Raw genomic sequence first — 24,150 nt, 5'->3', positions numbered from 1 at the left:
TGAAAATGGTGCCTTCACACTTTAATTCCCCTGCCTCAGAGTCCAGGTGTTCATCACACACACTCTGCTCCACTGGGACAGACCTACCCTGAGCATGTAAATGTGAACACTCTGCTGAGGTCTGAGTATGTGCTCAGATAAGTTTTTGCAGTCTCAACAGGCCCACGCATTTCTGTTAAATCTGCAAGATGTCAATGTTGTGTAAACACACACACACACACACACATCCAGGCACCTCCATGCTACCCTGCTGCCATACTCTACAGACTCCGCACTGTTCATTGTCACTTTTCCATCTGGGACAGGGTGCCCTAGTTTCTCTCCTCCACCAAGCTGTGAGCAACATTAACACTCTCATTCACTTTTCACATGTGTGCACCACCGTCACAACACGTACACCCTGCAGAGACCCTTTAAAAGCTTCCACCACGCCTGCATCCACTGCTACTGTACTAGAAATATATATGTCTAAATGATTCCTTGTTCAAACATGAACAAGAAGTTGTTCAGAAATATTTATACAATAAAGAACCTTTATATTATTTGAAGATTATTTAACCCTTTGAGGCACCAATGTGTGTTTTTTTTTTTAATCTCTACATTTTCTGGAAGTGCAGAATGTTTTCTGGGGACAGTTATAAGGTAGCACACAGGAAGTGATGTCAGAACTGTATGTTTCTCCAATCTGGAGCTGTATTTGGAAGAGTTCGCTCATGAACTCCTTTACTATTAACTATATTACATTACATTAGGCAAAGGATTTTGTCCAAAGCGGCTTACAATAATGACGTACATTTAGGAATAGGAGACATAGAAGTTCAAGGTAAAAAGACATTTTTAGACAGGGCCTAAAGGAGGCCAGAGGTAAATAGTGAGATAAAGAATGAAAGAAGGGGAAGAAGGAAATGAGGTTAAAATAGTTTGTATGTTAGAGGTATTACGAGAGTAATTGCTCTTTTTACATAGCATGTGCTACAGAGTGAACTGATTAGAGAATGATCAAACAACAACAGTGTGACAACAATGGGTGAATGAATACTTTTGGCAATAACATGTATCTGATAACATATATAATGTGTACACAATTTCTGTAATAAAAAGTGATTTCGCCTTTGAAAAATCTCCTTATAAAGGGCTAAGAAGCCCTGTCCTTTCCCCTTACCCCTCCAGCCTAACAACAATCAGGACACCTCTACCCCCTGTCGTGCACACACAAACCGGAGGAATAGGGGTAATATAAGTGGTAGGGCCAAGGGGTGAAATGAATTTGGGCCTATGTATCCAAATCAAAATAAAACTAGAAGTCCTGACTTTGTAGTAAAAACAGTTCACTGCTAGACATGAGCACATTCAACATTCAGCTGTGTTGTCATTAGCTGTTAGCATTTCCTCCAATAATGCCTTGCATTTCTGGCACAGCCTCAGAGAAACAACAGAAATGACCTTTGACCCAGCACCAAAAAAAAAATCACTACCCAAATCTACTTTAGTTTGATGGTTTCTAATTTGTCCATATATATTTTGTATTTTGTGTACCTGAATAAAAATAATTTAAACATTTCTTAAAACTATTAGATTGTAAACAAACAGCTCTATAATAGCTTTACCTTCTTTGAGTTATGTTGACCCTCTTCTAATGCAATATTTTCTTACAGTGTTACCAGCTGCAGTCTTTGGCACGTTGCACCAACTATAAGTTCAAAACTGTGCTCAATGACAGGTGGGATATTTATGAGCTACAGAGCTTAAGGCAAAAGCTAATGTTTAAGTGGAGCAACCTGTTCTAGTACACTGTAAATTAAACATTTTTTTACATTATAACTAGCATATGTTTTCCTTATACCTGAGTTATTCTGATATCTGCTGATCAAGTCTTTCTGAACATGAATGTGTAATGCAGGAAAAAAATCTGTTTTTTTTTATATATATATATATATATATATATATATATATATATATATATATATATATATATATATATTTAGTTGCATTACCTGTGAGGAGCTGGGAAACGTAGTATTGTAGCATTCACAGCCTTCATGAATGAAGAAAAACTTGAATGGTCATGTACCGCCACCTGGAGGTCAGTCATGAGTATGTAACTACATTGAGGGATCCCAAACTTGGATTAGGCCTTTCAGGAGATCCAGCCAGTTCATATTTTCTTCTATTCTGCAATAAGGTGGATCTCTAGACACACTGTACAGCTTTTTATCATTGTGAAATATGTTTGTATAGTTTTATTTTGTATTTTGTACTGAAAGGGATTTTTTTTAGGTATATCTTGTGCTAAAGCTACATGTTCCAGCTCATGATCTCATTATTAATAATCAAATTAGGAACAAAGATATTTAGTTGTAGTTATTTTCTGTATTATTCCACTACGCTGCATCGTCTTCTTGTTAAGTAATTTATCATTAATTTATTTGTTGTACCGTATTTACGGAGACCCCGAAAGGACATGAGGGGGGGGGGGGGGGCACTACACTTTAAATTCCTGCTTAAATTACTAGATTTTTTGTAAAATTAGCCGATTTTTTTTTACAATTTATTTATTTATTTTTAGATCTAAGCTATACCTTCTAGCTAGTGAGCTTATTATTAATTATCAAATAAATATATTTATTTTCTGAATTATTCCACTAAGCTGTATCTAGGTATGTTAAGTAACGTAACTTGTTAAGTAATGTATTATTAATTTATTTGTTTTACCCAGAAAGGACATGAGGGAGAAAAATACATTTTACATTTTAAATTCCTGCTTGAAAATGACTAGATTTTTGTGGTAGGGGAAGGAATAGCGAATAGCATGTTGGTTCCATCTACAGGCCAGAGTGGGTACTTACCTGATTTTTCCTTTTTCGTTAATTACTACTCATTTAAAAAAGAAAAAAAAAACACAGATGACCCTCACTTTCCCTTAAAACGCATGAGTCGAGTGATTTTACAAGCAGAATTTTTTCAGCTATGTAAAATCCCATGTCATTTTATCCTCTTATATCCGTTCAGGGTATATCTTCCGTACGTTTTTGCATGCAAGGGTCAGGGACTTTTATTTTGAAAACAATGACGAATGTCAGTGTAGTCACACCATAGCTGTGTTTACAGCAGCCGACTGTGTGCAGTGTGTAGTGCTGTGTGTTAGTTACTCTGTGTAACAGTAAATAATAAAGTGCGCGTGTGTGTGTGTGGGTCTCACGCAGTGTTAGTGTGAGTGGCTGTTCTGTGAGTCTGGAGCTCTGAGAGACTCTGAGAGAGACTGTAAGAGTTGAGTTAAGGATGGAGAGATAGAAACATTTCTCTCTCTCTCTCTGTTTATTATCTGGTTTTAGTTAGTTAGTCTGGTTGGAGTTGGAGGGATGCGCTCTCTGAGTTTTGTTCAGCGGGTGTGTCTGGACTTCACGGGCACTCTGTTCCCGCACGCTATTTGTCTCGGAGACGCGGATAATGACTCGGTGAGTGAGAGAACACACAGCTTACTGAGCCTCTGCTGCTGCTCCTCTCTGTCTCCCAGCAAAGGAGAGATAATAATAATGCTCTGCCTGATATTATAATACTGACTAAATACTCACTCATTTACACTGCCCTCTACAGTATTACAAATGACCCTTACTCATCCTCTGGAGCATTAAAACTGTGTGATACTGGTGTAAATAAACTGTTAATGCTGTGAACAATCTGGCTGTAAAGTTAATTAATGTAAGATTTGATGTATAGTCTTACTATTTTATGCTCCATTCTTAATTTGAGATTCTGAGTAGGCACATGTTTAATTCCAGTTTATTCCACTTTATAACACTTCTTTGACATCCTAACATACAGTGGGGCCCAAACTTTAAACGTATAGTGTCATCATTTAATAAACTACTTGCTATTGTGCGTTATGTAATACTGTCCTGCTGATCTAATTGTCATATACACAATACTACTAATATTTTAACGTCCTACCTTTAATATTAATTATATTAAAGGCTTACTTTTGTTTTGTTTTTGCTATCTGTTAATGTTTTTTTTAGTTTCCTACCATTGCATTAATTATGTACATCAAACCCTTTAATCCTGTCCTTTAGTTGAATGAGCTTGTGGTTGGTGACACTAGTGGGAAGCTCTACATCTATAAGAATGATGAATCCAAGCCCTGGATGACCAGAACCTGTGTGGGAATGGTAAGTATTTCCGTTGATGATGTTAATATTCCTGAACCCTATCAAGATTACTGTAACATTACTGTAAATGCGTGTCCTGACCATCAATAATGAAAGCACAGTACCAAATAGATGTCTAACTGAAGTCTTTTAGTTACAATTAATATGGTTTCCAGTATAGGCATATACATTTCCAGTATATATACATTTTACAAAAAATCTTCAAACCCTATTAAAATCCTTGCCTTTTGTCACATTATACCCTGAAAATGAAAAGATATTATGTCTTTTTTCCAGGTGTATTTGCACATTATAACCCTCTTCCTTAAAATACACAAAGCTGGCCTGTATGGCCAGGTGGCAAGAAAGAACTCCCCAAAAAACAAAGCATTGGCTTAAGGATAATATTGTAAATGTCCTTCAGTCGGAGCCCTGACCAAAATCCAATAGAATTTTTATGAAAGGACTTGAAGAGAACAGTGCGTTGTCAGTTACGACGAAATTTGAACAATTCTACAAGAAACAATGGGCAAATATTCCCCAATCCAGATGTGCAAAGCTGGTAGAATAAATGTTGTAAGGCAAAGTATGTAAATAAAACTGGAGAAACATTTCTTTGTTGTGAGTTTTAATTTCAGGTTTTAAGACTAAAAAAAAAAGTGATTGTTTCAAAGCGGTATGAAGATTTTTTTTTATAGGTACTGTATCAATTCTGTGGACCAATTAATTACTGACTACATGCACTTTAGGAAACTTAAGCACTTTAGTTTGGGTAATTACTGATTTTTCTCTTGAAGTGAATTTTGTCTTTTTTTTTGTAATGAAAGGTCATACTAGCTATTATCACAAGCAATGTTATGACTTTTTTTTTTGTTCTATTTTCTTTCTAGCTAACCTGTGTTGGAGTAGGAGACATCTGCAATAAAGGCAAGGTAAGTTAGTGGGAATTGAGGAAATTGTCCTCTTTTAGTCTTTACCTCAATAATAAGACACAAGCTTATTGTTGTCTTACTCCCATCATGCATAAACTGCTATGTTGTGTGTGGTAGAACCTTGTGGTGGCAGTAGGTGCAGAAGGATGGTTTCACCTTTTCGATATCGCTGCTGCTGCAGCTAAAGCTGATTCCTCCAGTCAGACAGATGTGGATGAGCAGAAACCTTGCTTTACTCAGCACATCCCTGCCAACACCAAAGTCATGCTGATCAGTGATATTGGTAAGGACACGTTCACTACTGTACTCATTACAGTTATTATTTTGAAGTACTTCTATATAGACTGATATGTGAGCTGACTGACCTGTGTGTTTGCCTGGGTGTGTTAGATGGTGATGGACGCAGTGAGCTTGTGGTGGGTTACACAGACCGGGTGGTGCGAGCGTTCCGGTGGGAGGAGTCCACAGATTCCTCTGACCTGAGTGGTGGTCAGTTGGTCTTTCTAAAGAAGTGGCTTCTGGAAGGACAGGTGCAGTTTGGGCATGATTTTTTGTCGCTGTGTAAAAGGTACAGACCTCCAAAACTATCTTTAAAGTGAAATATGAAGCATTCCTTTAAACCCTACAGTTTAAGCAAGATTAGTGTATATTGGGTTTCTCATACAATATATATAGACGAGACCTCCGGTGTGACTGGAGGCACTTAATAGGACATTCAGTGGACAACAGTGTGAATAGCCTAAAAAACGTACATAACTATTTTTAGTTGGTTGTTGTTATTATTATTAGGTATTAGTAAATAATTAAGTGCTCTACTTAAAATGGTGTTATGTAATAATTTCACTACTATTTTATTAATATATTAGTGGACCATAATGGTAATAAAATGACAACAGTATCACTTATTGCAGTTAATATATTGTCCACAAAAAGTAGTTACTACTGTATGGCTGTACATATGGATGCTTAAACTGCCTGGACTTTAAAACATTAACACTGAGCATGTGCCCAGCACCTCCTCACACTCATAACCTAAACCTATGCCTATGTTGTCTATAGCTCCCATTATCTATCTGCACAGTTGTTTTTGTGATATTATTTAACAATAATATGATAAATGAGGGGGATGGGTTCCTCTTACTGAATCTTGGTTCCTCCCAAGGTTTCTTCCTCTTAATGTGAGTTTTTCCTTGCCGGTGTTGCCACCATCACCGTGGTCCCCTCATAATAAGAGGCTTGGACCCATATCTCTGTAAAGCTGCTTTGTGACAACATTTGTCGTAAAAAGCCCTGTATAAATTAGTTTGAATTTTAGTCTTAGGGCTGACTTGGCTTAGCACTATAAAAAATAGAGTAAAAAGTATCTGTAACTGAATGCAAAGCTGAAAGATAACAAATTCTGAAAGGTACAGCCTTATTTTTGCAGGTGGACAGTTTATCAGTAAATCCAGGTCCAGAGGGCCTGCCTGAACTCATGGTGTCACAGCCTGGCTGTGGCTATGCTAACCTGCTCTGCTCTTGGACACAAGAGGGTGCTGCAGGACCGGGAGAGGATGCCTCAGCTGCCTCTTCAAGGTGAGAAAACACAACCTAATTACCTTCTTTTCTGGGGCTTTTTAGTGAAACTTGGGTTAGTGAGAGGGAGAGTGATATTACCTGTTCATTTTTTTTTCTCCACCTGCTGGTGCATGATCATGCAGAAATGCTTAGACTTCTTAGTTTTTTCATGATCACATGAAATACAACCATGCTCCAGAATAGAGGTGTGCCCTATCATATCGTGTGTAAATAATATTGTCAACATTTTTTAATATCGTGAACAATATTATACCCTAAAATATCAGCCATATCACCCATCCCTAATTATCACATCAGGGTACTACTTTTTTGCTTTTTTTTTTTTTTTTAAGCTGTTCCATTATATGCATTTTCCGTTATATGTCTACTAGAGACAGATCATATATGTCCAGTATCATTTATTTTATTTTAAGCCTGGATATATGGAGATATATGGAGTGCATTATTATTATCATGACATTCTAGATCATTGACTTCTGTTTCAAATCTGATAAAATCATCTCAGTTAGGGGTGTGCGCTATATCATATCATATGCAATAATAAAATTAAAATTCATGTTGTTGCAGTAGTGTATTCTTAAAATATATATATATATATATATATATATATATATATATATATATATATATTTTTTTTTTTTTTTTTTTTTTTTTTTTTAATTCAGTGTTTTGTGATATCGCAAAGAGTATCGTTATCGCGAAAATACCATGAACTATCATGATATTATTTTAGGGCCATATCACCAACCTCTGCTCCAGAATATGTGAAACTATAGTTAATGTTGACTGTTTTTATTCATTGTTGCTAGTTTACAGGCTTATGACTTGGGTTGATGCTTCCTAATGCATCTGGAATGTCTTTATCATGACATTTATCATTCATTGAAAGCCTCTGAACCTTGAAACTGTGGTAAAATTAACCTCAGTTTTCAAAATCAGAGAAGGAGAAGGTCTGCGCATAATCTGCACAATAATGAATACAGTAATTGACCATGCTTGAATTAGATATGTAAAGATTAAATGTATCAGTGATTAGATTAAACTTAGGTGTGCATGCACGTCATTGTTTAAGATATAATCTTTTGACTTAAAGTTAGACTCATTGCTTGTTCCCACATGCTTTGTAGGAAGTCTGTATTTTGTTGTTGCTTTTTTAAGAAAGCTTTTTTAGAAGTGTGTGTATGTGTGTGTGTGTGTGTGTGTGTGTGTGTGCATTGCTCCTGTCACAGTGAAGGGCCCTCAAGAGACCTTATTCTTCACTTGACCACCGGCCGCATCCACAACAAGAACGTGTCCACCCATTTGATAGGCAGCATCAGCAGAGGTTACCTACTGCACTTCTGCTCTCTCATACACACACACAACAGATATTTGTCTGGTACACATACACATACAAATAAGCAGTTCATATTTACACACTTGTAATGTAATCTGCAGTTGTATGTGAAAATGGTGAATTTGTGAGCTGATCTGTGCTCTCTGATTCTGCAGGATCGAAGGAAGACGACTCTAAAGGAGGATTATTTGCTCTCTGCACTTTAGATGGTGAGTGGGATTTGTTATCTAGCTAGCTCTCATAAAACCCCCTTTCAAATCAACTCATTTCATGCCATGAGTTTTAACAACTTAATGTCAAGCAGGTTGTGGTACATTTTAGACTGAACTGAGCTCAGTTGAGACTTAGGAAACAAAAAGTAAGAAGCTTTAATTTGCATGTTAGGATAGCTGACATCAGGTAGATGCTGTTAGCAGCTGGTGAGCACAAGGTCATTTATTTGTTGCTAACTAGTAGCCTTTCTGCATTCAGTCACTTTTAGCAACATAAGCATTGTTTGAAAGAGCTCTTACTTTAATAATATGGCTAATGAGCTGTGCAAATGTCCAAACAGATTTTTGGACAGTTTCTTTGCATATTTTAGTTGAATATTAGTACGTTTGTTTGATGTTTTTATATGGGGGGTTAGACTTTTTTTTGCAAGGATAAAAGTTGAAATAAAAACAAAGTAACTTTGTTAATTTTAGGGTAATTTACCAACCTATACCCTGATGATGGAAAACAGGGGTTGCAATGAATGTGATATTTAGTATCCAGAAAAATCATGTAATGCTAATAGCAAAGCTGTAATGCATCTTATTTTAAAACAAGAGACAAACACAACCATGTTCACCATTTATGTTGGACACAGGGAGAATGAGGTGCAGTGCATTGAAATGTGCGCTCAGATAACACACACATACACATCAGTGCACACAGTGATACTCCAGGGCCCAACAGTGGCCGCTTAGTGAACCCAGTTACCCAGTGCTCTAAATATAGAATAATGAAAATAATCAAATATATAAAGAAATATATACTACTACTAGTGATAATAATAATAATAATAATAATAATAATAATAATAATAATAATAATAATAATAATAATAATTGAATTTAATAAATACCATAGCAATTCCCTATCAAGATAAGCAAAGAATTAAAAAAATGTAATAAGCAATTCACGATTCTGTACTAGGAGCCCAGAGACCAGACTCCAGATGTGAGATTTGGACTGTTTTTTTGTTCGTTTGTTTGTTTGTTTTTTACATAATACATAGATTTTTTTTACTGCCAATGTTTTAAATGGCTAGTTTCTAAGTGAGCACTGTTGTTAGCAATCCTATTCAAATTTCACATTAAACCCCTCAAAACTTAAGCTACACTACAGGGCAAATGTTTTAGAACACCCCTCTTTTTAGTAGTCCAGTAGCAGTGCCATTTGGCCCAGTATTGGTAAGCAGTTAACCAATGAATTGTTTGCGTAATTGTTTGCTCTTTTTTAAACAATATAGGATTTTTATAAAAATATAATTTGACATTATACTAATATATATTATTATTTTTTTAAGCTTTAGTTTATTTGTTTTCCATAAAGGCCCGTTGGCAGTTTACTGCAGCATTTTGTACTCAGGAATTTGTATCATTTTCAGTTATTGACTGGACCTGAGGAGTTTAAATGGCAAAAATATAAAACATAAAATCTAGTGATTAAATAACTGAAAGGGAAATTGGTGTATGTTGAAGAAATGCATCACTACTAGTTAAAATTAGGCATTTTATTTCTTCGCCAATATTTAAAAGACAAAATAAAGGCACATTTTCATGAACACTGTTTGTCACAAATTATACACCTCACAGAACATGTGTTAAAACAGACTGGATTACAGTATGAACTGAAAGCTACGGATGAATGCATCTGTAGTTTTGTGTACGTGTGAGTGAAACAAAGTGCACATTGTCCTCCTGCCCGTGCTCTGCCTCTCTCCCGTGTGTTGTGTGATGTGTTGAGTGTAGTCTGGGCTCAGGTGTGTGATGAGACTCACACTGCCTTCTCTGTGCTGAAAGCTGCTTCTCTGAAGCTCCCTCTCCTGAGGGTCAACGAATCAAAGGAAGCGGAGCAAAATAACAGGAGTAACCCCTCCCAAATCCCCTTACATTCTGCTCATAAAGATATACAGGGGTTGGACAATGAAACTGATTTAGATTTAGAAACACCTAGATTTAGAGCATAATAATTTGTTGTCCCGACAGACATTTCAGGTGAAAACTGGAGAGTTGAAGTGCATATTGAATTCTGACGTGATTTGGGCAGCCGTGGTTTTATGTTTTTTTGGATACAATCCGGGTTAGCACCCGAACATCCCTTTCAGACAGCTTCCTCTTACAGCGTCCACAGTTAATCCTGTTGGATGTGGTTGGTCCTTCTTGGTGGTATGCTGACATTACCCTGGATACCGTGGCTCTTGATACATTACAAAGACTTGCTGTCTTGGTCACAGATGCGCCAGCAAGACGTGCACCAACAATTTGTCCTCTTTTGAACTCTGGTATGTCACCCCTATTGTTGTGTGTATTGCAATATTTTGAGCAAAACTGTGCTCTTACACTGCTAATTGAACCTTCACACTCTGCTCTTACTGCAGCAATGTGCAAATAATGAAGATTGGCCACCAGGCTGCTCCAATTTAGCCATGAAACCTCCCACACTAAAATGACAGGTGTTTCAGTTTTATTGTCCAACCCCTGTAACTTCAAGCTCTCACTGGTTTCTACGTGATATCATGTATAATATTTGTTTGTTTGTTTGTTTGTTTTTTGTTGTTTTTGTTTGTTGTTACAGGTACTCTGAAGCTCATGGACAGTTCTGAGCAGCTGCTGTGGTCTGTGCAGGTGGATCACCAGCTATTTGCCCTGCAGAAACTGGATGTAACTGTAAGTAGGCCAGTGTAGTACCTACTTCAGCACTCTAGTTTCTCTCAATATTTAATTATTTCAGTGGCTTTATCTGTTATATTTGAACATGCACAGCTGTTTTTGTAGGTGTTTTAGTAGACTGTGTGTGTGTGTGTGTGTATTTTAGGGTGATGGGAGAGAGGAGGTTGTGGCATGTGCCTGGGATGGCCAGACTTACATCATCGACCATAACCGCATGGTGGTTCGCTTCCAGTTTGATGAGAATGTGAATGCCTTCTGTGCTGGTATGACCTCCTCTATTTCTAACCCACTTCAATGCTGAAACGTTTAGTAAAGAGTTAAAGTGGTAGTTGAGCATCCAAGACATATTTGATGTCTAATGCTTTTAAATGTTTGCACCGGAGCTACATAATTAGAATTGAAAACACACTTTAGACAGGATTAGTTTTACCTGGAGAGGTGTGGTAAAGTCATTTTTCTACAGGACAATAGGATAATTTATGACTTATTCACACAGGAGAAGAGATGTCAGCATAAATTACTGAATTACTGATTCTAATGGATACACAACTTACACTTCACCTCCAAAGCAATGGGCCTCTTTCATGAACTGTGAGCAAAATGAATTAGCAAATAATTAATTCCATAAATATAAACAAAATTGACACCTTCTCCTGACCACACGTAAAACATTAACTAAAGAATTCAATTAAATAATGCATTTTAATTCAGCAAAATTACACTCAGTAGTCAAGCAATGTTTTGGTATTAGTAAACAAACACACATTATCATAACAAATATGACATTTATGCAGTGTTTGTCAATCTGTATATATATATGCAGTGTTTGTGGAAATCTGTAGGGAAGGTCCATTTTTTTTTTTTGATTGTTTGCTTGTGTATGTGGGTCCGCACACATGCACATATACTTCTGCATGGACAGAAGTAGAAGTAAAAGTAGAAGAGGCTTGAATCCGAGTAGCTTTGCCATTTGCCTTTTGCTGCAATTACAGCTGCAAGTGTTTTGAGGTATGTCTGTACCAGATTATTCTTCTTGCCACTATTTCATAAAGGCCAGACTTGTGAACTTGTAGATGTCCTGTGGACAGGTTCTCCCACATGAGCTGTGGATTTCTGCAGCTCCTCCAGTGTGACCATGGGCCTCTTGGCTGCTTCTCTGACCAGTGCTCTTCTTGTTTGATCTGTCAGTTTGGGTGGGCAATAATGTCTTTGTAGGTTTGCAGTTGTACAATACTTTTTTTCACCTTGCACCTTGGGATGCTCAAAATTACACACAGCTGGACTCTTTTTATTAAGGGATTTCTGAAGTAATTCAGTGATTTCTGAAGGCAATTGATTGCACTGGATTTTATTTGGGGGTTTCAGAGTAAAGGAGCTGAATAATGTTTAGATTTTTATTTGATTAAACCATGTATATTTTTATTCCACCTCACAACTATGTGCTACTTCGTGTTTGTCTATCACTTCTCTCAGCTGCCGGTGCTCAGAGGGAGCACAATTGGCCCTGCTCCCTCTGGGTGGGTAGATGGTACTCTCTCCCCACATTAGGGTGATGTCCACAGCACAGGACACCTGTGAGCTGATGTATCGGAACTGGGTTGCTGCGTTTTCCTCCAAGGGCGCTGTGATGCTTCTCGGCAATGCTGCATCATCAGCAGTTCAAAAAGAAGCGATGGCTGGCTTCACATGTATTGTAGGAGGCATGTGCTAGTCTTCACCCTCCTGGTGTGTTGGGGCATCACTAGTGATAGGGGGAGTCCTAATGAGTGGGTTGGGTAATGGCTATGTAAATTGGGGAGAAAATGGGAAAATGTAGAAAAAAAAGCCACTGTGTTTTCTTTTCTGGGCAATGATTTAATTAACCCCACCCCAAACTTTAGGTATACGCATCTAGTTCTTGTTAAACTAGAAACACTGTGGCTGATTATTAGGTTATTAGAAAATAGTTTAAATTAGATTGAGATTCTGTGGGTCACCACTAGATGTCAGTGCAGACAGATTTAAGAGACTAAAAACAATCTTTCCCTACCCTTTATTTCCATCCCCCTGCCTGACTCATACTTACTTTCTATCTCTCCTTCTTTATTTCTCTCTCCCGCTCAGCTCTCCATTCTCTCATCCTATCCATCCAGTACATTATTACACAAGGATGAGTGCACCTTGGAGAGAGATTATATAATTGTTGCTTTAAGAGGATCAAACAAATGACTGTGAGCAAAGGGGGGAAGAAAACCAAGAATATAAACCAGCGCATGGGTTTAGATGTAGGAGCAAATTTCCAGAGGCAGGTTACTGTAATGCTTATTAGAATTCATTATAAGCTCATGTAAAGCCAGAGCTGAGACTTCTTATACCGTTACATTGGTATGTGCAGAGTCGCATTATTATTCAGGCCTCCGGTCTCATGCTGATTGATGTGGGACTCACAGGAGAAGAGTCTGGGCTTTAAAGCACACATCAGTGACTGCCTAATTCCATACTCCGCCATCTAATAAACACTGGCATCCTCACAGCACCAGTCTACTTAAATGTGAATAGATAATTGTAGCTTTGCCTAGAATAAGCAGCATAGAATTTAGTCAGCATGCCATATCTGTATGCGGACACACTTCCCAAGGCGGGCTTAAAACATGGAAGCGCTTATAAATGATGTAGAAGCCCAGCCTTCATCTCAGTTAAAATGAATGTGGCTGTGTGTTGGAGGCTGTTATGTATTTGCATTCACAGTACATCCCTTAACACCCTCTGAGAAAAGTCAGGCTCAGAGCCTGGTTGTTCTGCATGTGTACACAGGAAATGCTGGACTGTGATTAACTTTCTGTGTACTTTTTTTTCATTGGTAAACGGAGGGTAAAAATTGGGGTGCTTTCTACCTGATCCAAAACTGAATGAATAAATTAATACATTAAAAATTCTATTTTTTTCTCCCACTTTGAATCAATCAGACATCTCTTAAAGCAATATTATGTGGGATTTTTTTTTTTTTTTTTTTACATGGGCTCCCCTAGAGGTGGGCAGTGTAATTCACTTTGACGCCACTGTTGTAAATACAAATTACAGCTGTGTACAAGCTGTACACATGCATTTGTTGACAAACTGAGGGATACAGAACCATAAATGAGGCACTTAATCTGATGCAGATGAGTAATATTACAGTTCGCATTACACAGTTCTCACAGAAGGTCTCCTGCTTGCGCCAGTTAAGTTACATAGTGCAGTAGCTGGGCTACAGAGTGTTTTCCTTAATACAAAACAAGTCAAAATACAATCACTTTGAAGTTGCTATTTTGAGAATTATAAATGCTACATAATGTTGCTTTAGGATGTCTACAATCATTTTGTGATCATGAACAAATTAAGAAATATATAAAAAAAATATATATATATATAAAAGAGTTCACTTAAACTAAATTAAAACTGGAGCTAAGATTGTGAAAATTTTATGTTAAATATATATATATATATATATATATATATATTAAATATTGGATACAAAAACAGAAAAAAGTGACACTATTAACACAGAGAACAAAATACACGTTTTCTATTTTGATCCTAATAATTTAATTTCCTGTTCAGCAGTTTCTGATTAACTCCCACTACTACTTTTACTCAATGATGTGCCGTCTGTAACTGCCAGCTGCTGTCTCTGTGACCTATTTCTGCCAGAGTCTTTTACCATCATGCCTGATGTTTTAAATGTTGTGATTAGTGATTGCTGCAAGAGTGTTCCTGGGGGTGGAGATGAAATGCTGGATAAAATGCTAACATGTTTAGAATTAGCTCTAATAAATTCAGTTTCTGTACAGTAAACCCTGGAATTTTATTACAGAAATACACACAAAAGTGTTTTTCTTTTTCTCCACTTAAATATAGGAAGATATGTATTTTAATCCAGGGTTTGTAGCTGATCTGCTCATAGTAGTAATATTTTTTGACTGAGGGGAGTGTTTATCCTTTAAGTCTTGTAACACTGATTAAATTACAAGTTGAGAGGTTCTGTCTGACCCATGATCTGTCTTGCTGTAGGCCAGTATGCCTGTAAGGAGGGCAGGAATAGCCCATGCCTGGTGTACGTGAGCTTCAGCCACAAGATTTACGTGTACTGGCGAGTTGAGCTGGAGCGCATGGAGCCCACCAGCCTGCAGAGAGTGCTGGAGGAAAGACCAGAATACACAGATCTGCTTCACAAACTAGGAGTGGGTGAGTAAACAGCAAACAGCAAATTCATGTGGGTAAAGATTAATTTAATCTCGCACAGTATTGCTGTTGGACATTTTAAACCTCTGCATTTTAGTCAAACAAGTTGCAGTTTTACCTGATTATTCATAGATACACAGAGGAGCTGTAAATCATGTTTCATGATTCAAAGATTTGTTTAATGTTAGTACAGTGGTTTTACGCCCCATTCAAATATATCTTAATATTTTAAAACTGTGACCTTTTCTTTGTTTTGGCCTCCCATCCACAATAAACACTGTGTATGTTTATTCCACTGAAACGAGCGATTTTTGAAAATGCTCTCTATGGTGCAAATTTTTAAGAACTCAATTTTAAACTCAACTTCAGTGTTTTTATGGCAGTCAAATGCAGTTCTCTGAAAACAGCAGTGAACTTTGCAGTGCTACATGCAACTTAATGTGTTATCTAGCAGACCAAGGGTCAACCACACAGCATAAAATAAAAATACTCTTAATGTGCCAAATGTCATGAGACAGCTGTACATTTATGAAAATCTTTATGGTTGACATCAGGCCCACAGTGCTATAAGCTCTTAGATGTTATCTTGTGATGCTGGACACTGGTCAGCATGCTTACAGCAAAGGCATCTTGAATAATCATAGTCTGAATGAGGTCTGATTATAGATGCCAAATGAATGGAAGGGACTACTATAGCTACTATAGCTGTGCAGGAATTTAACATTCCTTGATCCACAGTGTCACATGTGTTCTGGAAATATGTCATAGAAGGCATTACCACCAGACATGTAAAACGTTTTAGAGTGCTGGATTTAAGTAAAAGTACAAGTGCTTTATCAAAAAAGTGACTTGAGTAGAAGTTAAAGTGTCCTTTAAGCTACACATTTTAAGTAGAATTACTGAAGTATAATTTTTTTTGTACTTAAGTATTGCAAGTAATTTATTGTAAAATGTACTACTCTAGTAGTAAAAGTACAGTACTGTGTTCTGTAGTTGTTACAGAAAGTTGTCAGAGCTAAAAGCAGAATGGGAGCAGCGAGGTTTTCTTATAAGATCAGCTTAATCAATTGATTTATTCAGTGATGAGGAGCTTCATCAAACCCGGTGACAGTGCAGAGCATCTACTGCTCTGGATTTAGTGATAATGTGGTGTTGTAATGATTCCTAACTTTTTTATAATTGTAACAAGTAATGATTCAGAACATAAAAAAATGTATCAATATAAGTACAATATTAAATCTTATCAAAAATTATGTAGTGAAGTAAAAGTGGAAGTACATAAAAAATAATCCTCCAGGAGATACAAATACAGCATTTTAGTACATAAGTACAGTAGTAAAATCGTTCTACTACCTTATTATACATCTCTAACTACTGCCTATAGTGGACAGCGTAGTAGTTGGTTATGATCGTGATCCGCTGCGTTTGCCTAAAATTGACCATGCAAACACACAAGAGACAGTGTCACATCCAGATTCAGTGCACAAGGCCTCACACACACAGTCCAGCATTCTTTATCTTTTATGCAACATGTCAAAAGACATAGGATGTAATAGTAGTATTGGCAAATTAGTGTATATTGGAGAACAAAGATACTATAGATGTCTATAAAGATTTAGACAGAATTCCAGAACTTAATGATGGTTGACTATTACACGAAGTGCCACAAGTGATTTCTTTTTATTTAAAAAAAAAAAAAAAAAAAAAGAATTCCTGAAATGATTAACCACAAACACACAAATCTCTAATAATTACAATCAGTTACATCAGTTATATTTCTCAGTATCATAATATAATATAAAAAGATTTTTACCAGCACATGCCTAATAGCTTTACTAACATAGTGTTCCTGACAGTTCCCAACTCCATGATGCACACTATGAGTTTTTGCATTGAGTTGAAGATTTAGCACAAAATATGGTATCATGATTCATTTTCATGAAGCATAATATGAGTCCTTATTTTGACACATAATTGCTGTACTTTGTTCAGTTATCCAGTAGTTGTTATGCTTTAAATAATAAAATATGTTAGTCAGTGTCTTCAAATACAAACAATATCCACAGTATAAGAAAAGCACATTGCTTATCACGATAAAAAAAATGTTTTCATCTATAGTGACCCTCCCTGTCTCTGTTTAGTACTGTTTTTAATGTATCACCAGTCACGTAAAGAGTCATCATTTTTGCTGTTATTTTGTCCATGAAGCAGCATTGGTTTAAGAACAGATAACTTGGGGTCGACCTCAACAGCTATCAGCTATTAATAAATGAGTAACCTTATAATGAACTATAAACTAAACATGGTAACTGAGTCTGACAGAGCTTTTTCATAAGTAAGGAGGTCAGGCTCCAGAAGCATTAGGTTATTGAGGCAAGGATAATACACTGTTTATTAAGAGGGGTTAGCATAGAGCTTTCAGTGCAAGAGACTCAAAAAACAGTCAATCTTTATAAATAAACAGTACTCTACTGTACATTTTTAACCTTTTCATTAGAATTACGTCCAGTCCAAGTAGAGTGATTTTGCTTGTGTATGTTTGTCAGACACATACTGGATGTTTCATGTGCCTCATACTGTTCAGCCACCCCCCACACCCCCTTCTGGTTTGTGCCAGATGGTCTCTACCTGTATGGGGCAGCTTGAGAATTAAAGAGCAGTTTTTTTTGTGGGAGGGAAGGAACTGCGTCGTGTTCTACTCTACACTGTTAATGCAAGTGTGCAGAAAAATGTATAAGATTTGAAGTAATCAGCATCCTTTGTACTGAACGGCTCTGAGTGGGGGGTGAGTGGGTGGGATTTTAACTCAGAAACTGCTGAGATGTAGAGATTTCCTAATGAAAATTCAGAGCTACTTCCTGTGGCTCTTGTTAATAATTCAATCTCCACATGATTGTCAGAGCTTGATTACCTCAGCCTGCCATGGGACGCAGCTGGCCTGAACGCCTGCGGCTGGAGAGAGGGCTGGAGGGAGGAACAGGGACAGAGAACATCTTGTATTTGTTCTGGTTTTGGAATTGAAAGTGGTCGTGCAAGTAAACAGGGCAAGTATGACTTAGAGGGATGTGCTAGTCTGTTTTTCCCTTAATGGTTAACCTTCTATTATTAGACGCAGTTAATCATGTAACTGGTAACTGGTCCATGCCTGGGAAACAGACATGATAAATAGAATCACGTGCCAGCTTTACACTGTCAACCTAAGCGCAATATATCTTTTCTTTCGTTAATAGATAAACATTTTTACTTATTTAATGTATTTTCTCTATTACATTCTTTAGTTTAAGCTCATGTTAGAGTGTTTTTGATTGTTTTTGGGTAATAGTGCTACAATTTATTTTGTAGTCCCAAAAATTACGACACAAAAATAAACAGTAAATAAAAGGATAAGAAAATATACATATTTCGAAACATCTCAGTATTTTGATTTGCAATACTATATCATTTTTCAGAAACACAGTCCACATTTTTTAAATTACCGTATTTTTCACACCTTAAGGCGCACCAGATTATAAGGCGCACTATCAATAAATGTCTATTTTCTGGTCTATTTTCATACAAGCTAAGCTAAGTTAAGTAAACAAAACTTTGATTCTTAAAAAAAAAAAAAAAAAAATTATGTGAGTCAGACAAGTCAAACGAGCAATGGATGTTAATCTATACAGATTTCTTTCCGGTGTGTGTCCATTTATTTTAGTGAGTAAAGCGCTTCAGATTATTTACAGTAAGCTTTACAGATTTCCACTAAAGCTGGAGCATAAGCATAGCGGCAAACTGCTAGCGGTTAGCAGGTAATGCCACCCGACTGTGCTACACTAAGGAACCCTGAGTCTGATATACTCGCCTCTTGACAGCAACAGAGCTAGCACTGTGGTTAGCGACTAATACTAAAAGTGCACCAGCAGTGCTGTCCGGGGTTAGCAGCAGGGTACAGGCCGATATGACCTCTGGACGGCCAAACAGGACGCTTTGCGCGATTAGCACTAATGCTAATGGTTCTCCTGCTAGAGAACTAAACTGAAACTCTTGTATAATGCTGTACTTAAGTGGAGTGGATTTACTGCTCCTTACAACCTGACTAATAAAATTCATACATGAGGTGCACCAGATTAAAAGGCCTTCCATAGACTTGCTAATAATATTTGTTTAATGTGGGGGAAGAAAAGTTTTTAATAGAAAAACAATAAACGCTTCTTTTAGTATATTAGTAAATATATAAGCATTTTGTATGCAGATCCTACATATGCAGTCATATGACTAAATTGGACATTTCATAGGGACACCCCATTAAAACCTCTCGTCTCGTTTAACATATTTAAACAATTAAATTTTTATTTTGTGATCTTTTTTCACTTGCTCTACAGTGCCCATAGAGTTTTATGTGTTTAGTTATAACACCTCAGTTTCTCAGGATCGTTCAAATGAAGGAAAATATTGATATGTTTAAATATGCTGAACAATACAAAGGTTTCTATGGGGTGACTTCATTTTTTCACATGGCCGTACAGTTGGTCTGCTGAAGCTGATGCTTTCATTGATTGCTGAAGACAGCAAATGAAGTGCAGCCATGTAAGAAATTACCAGTGTAATGGTGTCACTTCATCCCATGTCTAAATGAGTTAAAGGAAACAGGATTGGTTTGGTTCTCTGTCTGTGTTAATGTGAATCTGAAAGTGGGGAAAGATTTAATTTGAAAGATGTGTGTGCTTACACCTGAAAATATAACAGTTAATACCTTTTAAAATCCTCACCAAGAAAAAAAAGAAAATATATATTGTATTTGTGCTTTTTTTTTTGGAGGGGGGAGGTTTAAAAATATACGTATGTTGTATAATGTAACATAAGTTATATTAATCAATACCTACTAAACTGTAATATGTGCAAAATGTTATATTTACTATTGAAAATCCCACCAAAAACAATCATTATGTGCTGCGGTTCAATATAAGAAGTTAAAATCTCAGTAATACTAAGAATACAGTTTGTAGAACAATACTTCAGAAATTAGCAGTAAGGCTTAAATGAGACACTACAGGAAAATATAGAGATGGCTATATTACAACCTAAAAAGTTGAACAGTTTTGCTTTATTGCTTAATTTTGTATGAGTTAAATATAGGTCTGATTTTAAATTTGTTTGCTATTCTAGAGTAAACCAGCAAAAATCTACATGCTACTGGCCACTATAGTATAAAATGAATTAATCAGGGCTGGCAAAATAGAAGTTTTAAAAGTTTTTTTTACATTTGAACTGTCAGTTTTTGTGAAAAAAAAAAAAAAAACGACAGGAGTATAATTTTTTGTGCTGTCATGTTGAGGTCATAACCAATTTCCCATTTGCCTGGATGTTCAAGGCAAGAAGTAAAGCCTTCATCCCAGTAAATTACAGTTTAAGGGCTGCATGTACTAATGATGATAATTACAAGTAAATGTATCTCTGGGTGAATGTTCTAGGTTTTAAATATGAAGGGGCTTTAGGTTATTCTTACTCAAAGAGTGCCTGCACATTTATTATACCCCAAAAAGTGCTGTCTGTCTGCTGGCTTCATTTGCACTGAATATTTGCACTTTTAGTAGGAGAAAGATAAGAAATTACAGGCCTTTCTCTTTTGCATCAGTAAACAACCCAAATGATATACTGTATGTTGCTTTGATCATTTAGAAAGGAACATCAATTAATGATTATTATTTTCTTCTCTTTATATTTGATTACTATTTGTTAATATTACTCTAAAGCAATAAAACGTACATCCAGAGCAGCTTACAATGTTATACAATTATATTGTTCTACAGATTGGTAAATGCAGTTTTGCGCTACTAGTATAGTGTGGTGTGCTTGCTCCACACATACCATGGAATCAAACATAGTCTGTCACTGGAAAGACTATATGCTGTTATTCACTATGATGCCTCAATTGCCACAGGCACTAAAATGAGGGTCTGGAGTTTTGATCCTGATGCTGGGCAGTAAAATCTTACTCACCAAAGTTCCCCAAAAGATTTTCTTTATATACCTCACTTTTTCACAGGAGTGTTTTCCTGCTGAAACTACAAATGAGGCTTTTCAGAAACACAGCAGTGTAAGAATGTCCTTGTCTTTTGTTGAATTTTTCTGTTTTAAATTTTCCATTACTGGAACAAAGCAGCCCAAACGTTAAAAGAGCTTTAGACCATTATTCCTCCAATATTTGATTCTGTGCATCCTGGCAGACATGGTTCTTCAGTATTTGGTCACAAAAAAATTGTGTTTGGAGGCTTATGTCAGTTGTTTGGCTGTGAAAACACAATCTTTAAAGTTGTGTGATGCACAGTTTTTTCCTATCACAGTGTCTTGTTAAAAGACACTGAACCCATTAAAATGACCGATTGTACTGTCAGTGTTAGTATATGGATATTGTATGTAAATAGGCATGAACTATTTGGCTAAACCTGCTTTGAGGGCATGTCCACACACTTAGGCCTCATTTTTGGATTTGGATTAATTTTCTCCAGCCTTCGAGTATTCAAGTCACATATTTACCTCCTCAGCTGTGCTCTGCTGCTCATGATTTTACTTCAGCAGGAGGATATACAAGTCACATTTAACACAAAAAGGAAGGAGATAGGAAAAGGCAGTCTTTAGGTACACAAACAAGGCTAAGCTAGTTCAGTGAATGCTGCTATCCTAGCCCTATACAGCTAGTACAGCTATGTTTCAGGAAAACAGCCAGTATGTAACAGATCAGTAAACTGATACCAAGCTGGTTACTGGTTATGTAAATAGTTGATTGAGTTATATGTTCTTTTCAGATTTTCCCGGGGATAAGTGTATGCTCCTTTTGGTTTAGTCTGGATATATAAAGGGTGTAGATGGAACAAATAGGGGCTTGGAAACAAGAGAGGCTAAATGGGTTCTATTGTAACTGCATCATATTTGTAGAGTGAACATACAGCTTGAGGTAGCCTGTTATGCGTTAGGTGCATAATACCTTTACAATCTAACTTAGTGGTAGACATATTTCACTTTTCAGTCTTCCTCATTCTAACGTGTACATATTGTATATATGACATCATTGTTTTTTTTATTTTGTGTGTTCAATTAAAAGAGCACAGACTGGGAAGCTTCATACCTGATATGGATTTGAATCTTTTCCTAACATCCTGCTATTTAAACAAGGCACTTTTTAACCACCCAACCCTCACTACCACAGTGTCCATTATTATTTTCAGTTTTTACATATTATATTTGGCCATTTTTGCTGGAATAATATTGATTGACAAACATTCAGTGCATCTCCATATCTATCACACCTGCCTTAAGTAGCTGTTTGTCATGAATTAACTGTTCATCAAACTGAAATGGGTTTAGTAGAATTCCCAAAATTCTAATAAGAGTAGTCTGAGTTGGTGCAATATGTGAAAGAATAAAAGCTCATTAAACCTTCTGAGCAATTTCTACATTAATATTTAATTCCCAGCATTTAGAAAATGCTCTTATCTACAGTGACTTGTAGAAGTGCTTTGTTGTTTTGGAAATTGGGATGTATTATTCATACACAGAAAGCTTCCTGACCTTGTTTCATTACAGGGATACACATGCACACACAAATATAGACTAAAGCTTAAAGGATAATTACATTCAGTGCCACCTGCTTTCTCCGCATCTCCGTTGTCTGGCAGGGATATGGTGAGAGATCTGCCTGATGACACGTTTTGACAGAAATGAGGTTAAAATGTAGCAGCTCAGGATGTTCCTTTTCATAATGACAGTCAATGTGGAGAAAAAGAATTTGCAAAGAAAAACTGTTAAATCAACGTCTAAATGTCCTGAATATCTCTTAAAAGAAATGCGAAAGAAGTGAGAAAGAAAAAGACATTAAGTTGCAATTTATATGTTACTGATCTGGCACAATATTATGTTGTGGTGGATCATTGTGTGTGTTTATATAATGTGATGTGTGTTTCTCTATCTGCAGACCCCAGTGACACTGATGCTGTTCGGAGGCTCATTGGAGATGTGCTGTACAGAGACTCAGAGAAGGACAAGGCAGATTAACCCCAGACTTTTTTCAGACACCATCATATATACACTGTAGAATAAATGACAAAATTGTATTAATTTACTCTTTGCCTTTGCTTTTAAAATTGCACCTGTTCACAGTTTGTCATTATGAATTTCTTTTCCAACAAATAAGAGAAACAAATATACGTACAATTACTCCATGCACACCCATGCATAAAAATTTGCCTCAACTTGGTACCAAATCATCATCAGCGAAACTGTCAAAATTTACCATATGATTTACACATTATGGATTTAATACCTTGGATCAGCTCCTGAGTAAGGTCCTGCTTCCCGGGCACCACAGCAATTGCTACCCACCGCTCCAGGCATGTGTGCAGCTTGCAATACATAGGGTGTGTTTAATGCACAGATGGAATAAAGGTGGAGTCCAGAGTCTAAAATAGTTACACAAAGCAATATGATCTTGCAGGTCTTGAACACACTCATTCATTGAACCTCAACCAGGCACCTCCTGCAGCTGTGCATCAGACCTGCATGACTTTAATGAGGAATTTTAGCCCATTCTTTTTGGCAAATCTGTTTTAGTTTTGTCCTTTTCCTTTGACACATCAAGTGTATATCTCAATCTCAAAAGTTAATCTGTAGCATCTGAGGTCAGGGCTCTTGGCCACTACAAAAGACAAATTTTGTTTTGCTTAAGCCATTCTGATGTGGATTTGCTCCGGTGTTTTGAGTCATTGTCCTGTTGCATCATTCTACAGAGTTTCAGCTGACATGCAGACACTCTAACATTATCCTGTAAAATTACCATTAATGACGGTAAGCTAGCCAGACCCTGATGCTGAAAAGCAGGCCAAAATCATGATGTTTCCTCCACCATACTTTACAGTGGGGATGATGATTGTACGGACTGTAGACTCATGAACACAGATTATAACCTGTACCAGTGAAACCTTCTCATCTTCGCCTGTCACTTACGATTGTTTCTTTTCCTCATTGATGAGTCTCTTGGGGTAATTTTGACTTCTTGGCAAGGTAGT

General features: G+C 36.7%; 1 protein-coding gene across 1 annotated transcript; it reads left to right on the top strand.

Annotated features, from left to right (window-relative positions):
- The first annotated feature begins 3,076 nt into the window (after positions 1–3,076).
- itfg2 (integrin alpha FG-GAP repeat containing 2) lies at positions 3,077–23,207 on the top strand. The gene is made up of 12 exons (XM_022671700.2): positions 3,077–3,455; positions 4,071–4,166; positions 5,036–5,077; positions 5,195–5,360; positions 5,468–5,607; positions 6,504–6,652; positions 7,885–7,979; positions 8,147–8,200; positions 10,815–10,906; positions 11,055–11,172; positions 14,939–15,112; positions 23,061–23,207. Exons 1-12 carry the CDS (start codon positions 3,360–3,362, stop codon positions 23,138–23,140), a joined length of 1,302 nt encoding a protein of 433 aa, XP_022527421.1. The 5' UTR covers positions 3,077–3,359; the 3' UTR covers positions 23,141–23,207.
- The last annotated feature ends 943 nt before the right edge of the window (positions 23,208–24,150 follow it).

Source organism: Astyanax mexicanus, chromosome 2 (assembly GCF_023375975.1).
Source record: "Astyanax mexicanus isolate ESR-SI-001 chromosome 2, AstMex3_surface, whole genome shotgun sequence".
NCBI lineage: Eukaryota > Metazoa > Chordata > Actinopteri > Characiformes > Acestrorhamphidae > Astyanax > Astyanax mexicanus.
Note: the sequence above shows the minus strand (reverse complement) of the source record. Positions and strands in the feature narration are given on the sequence as shown.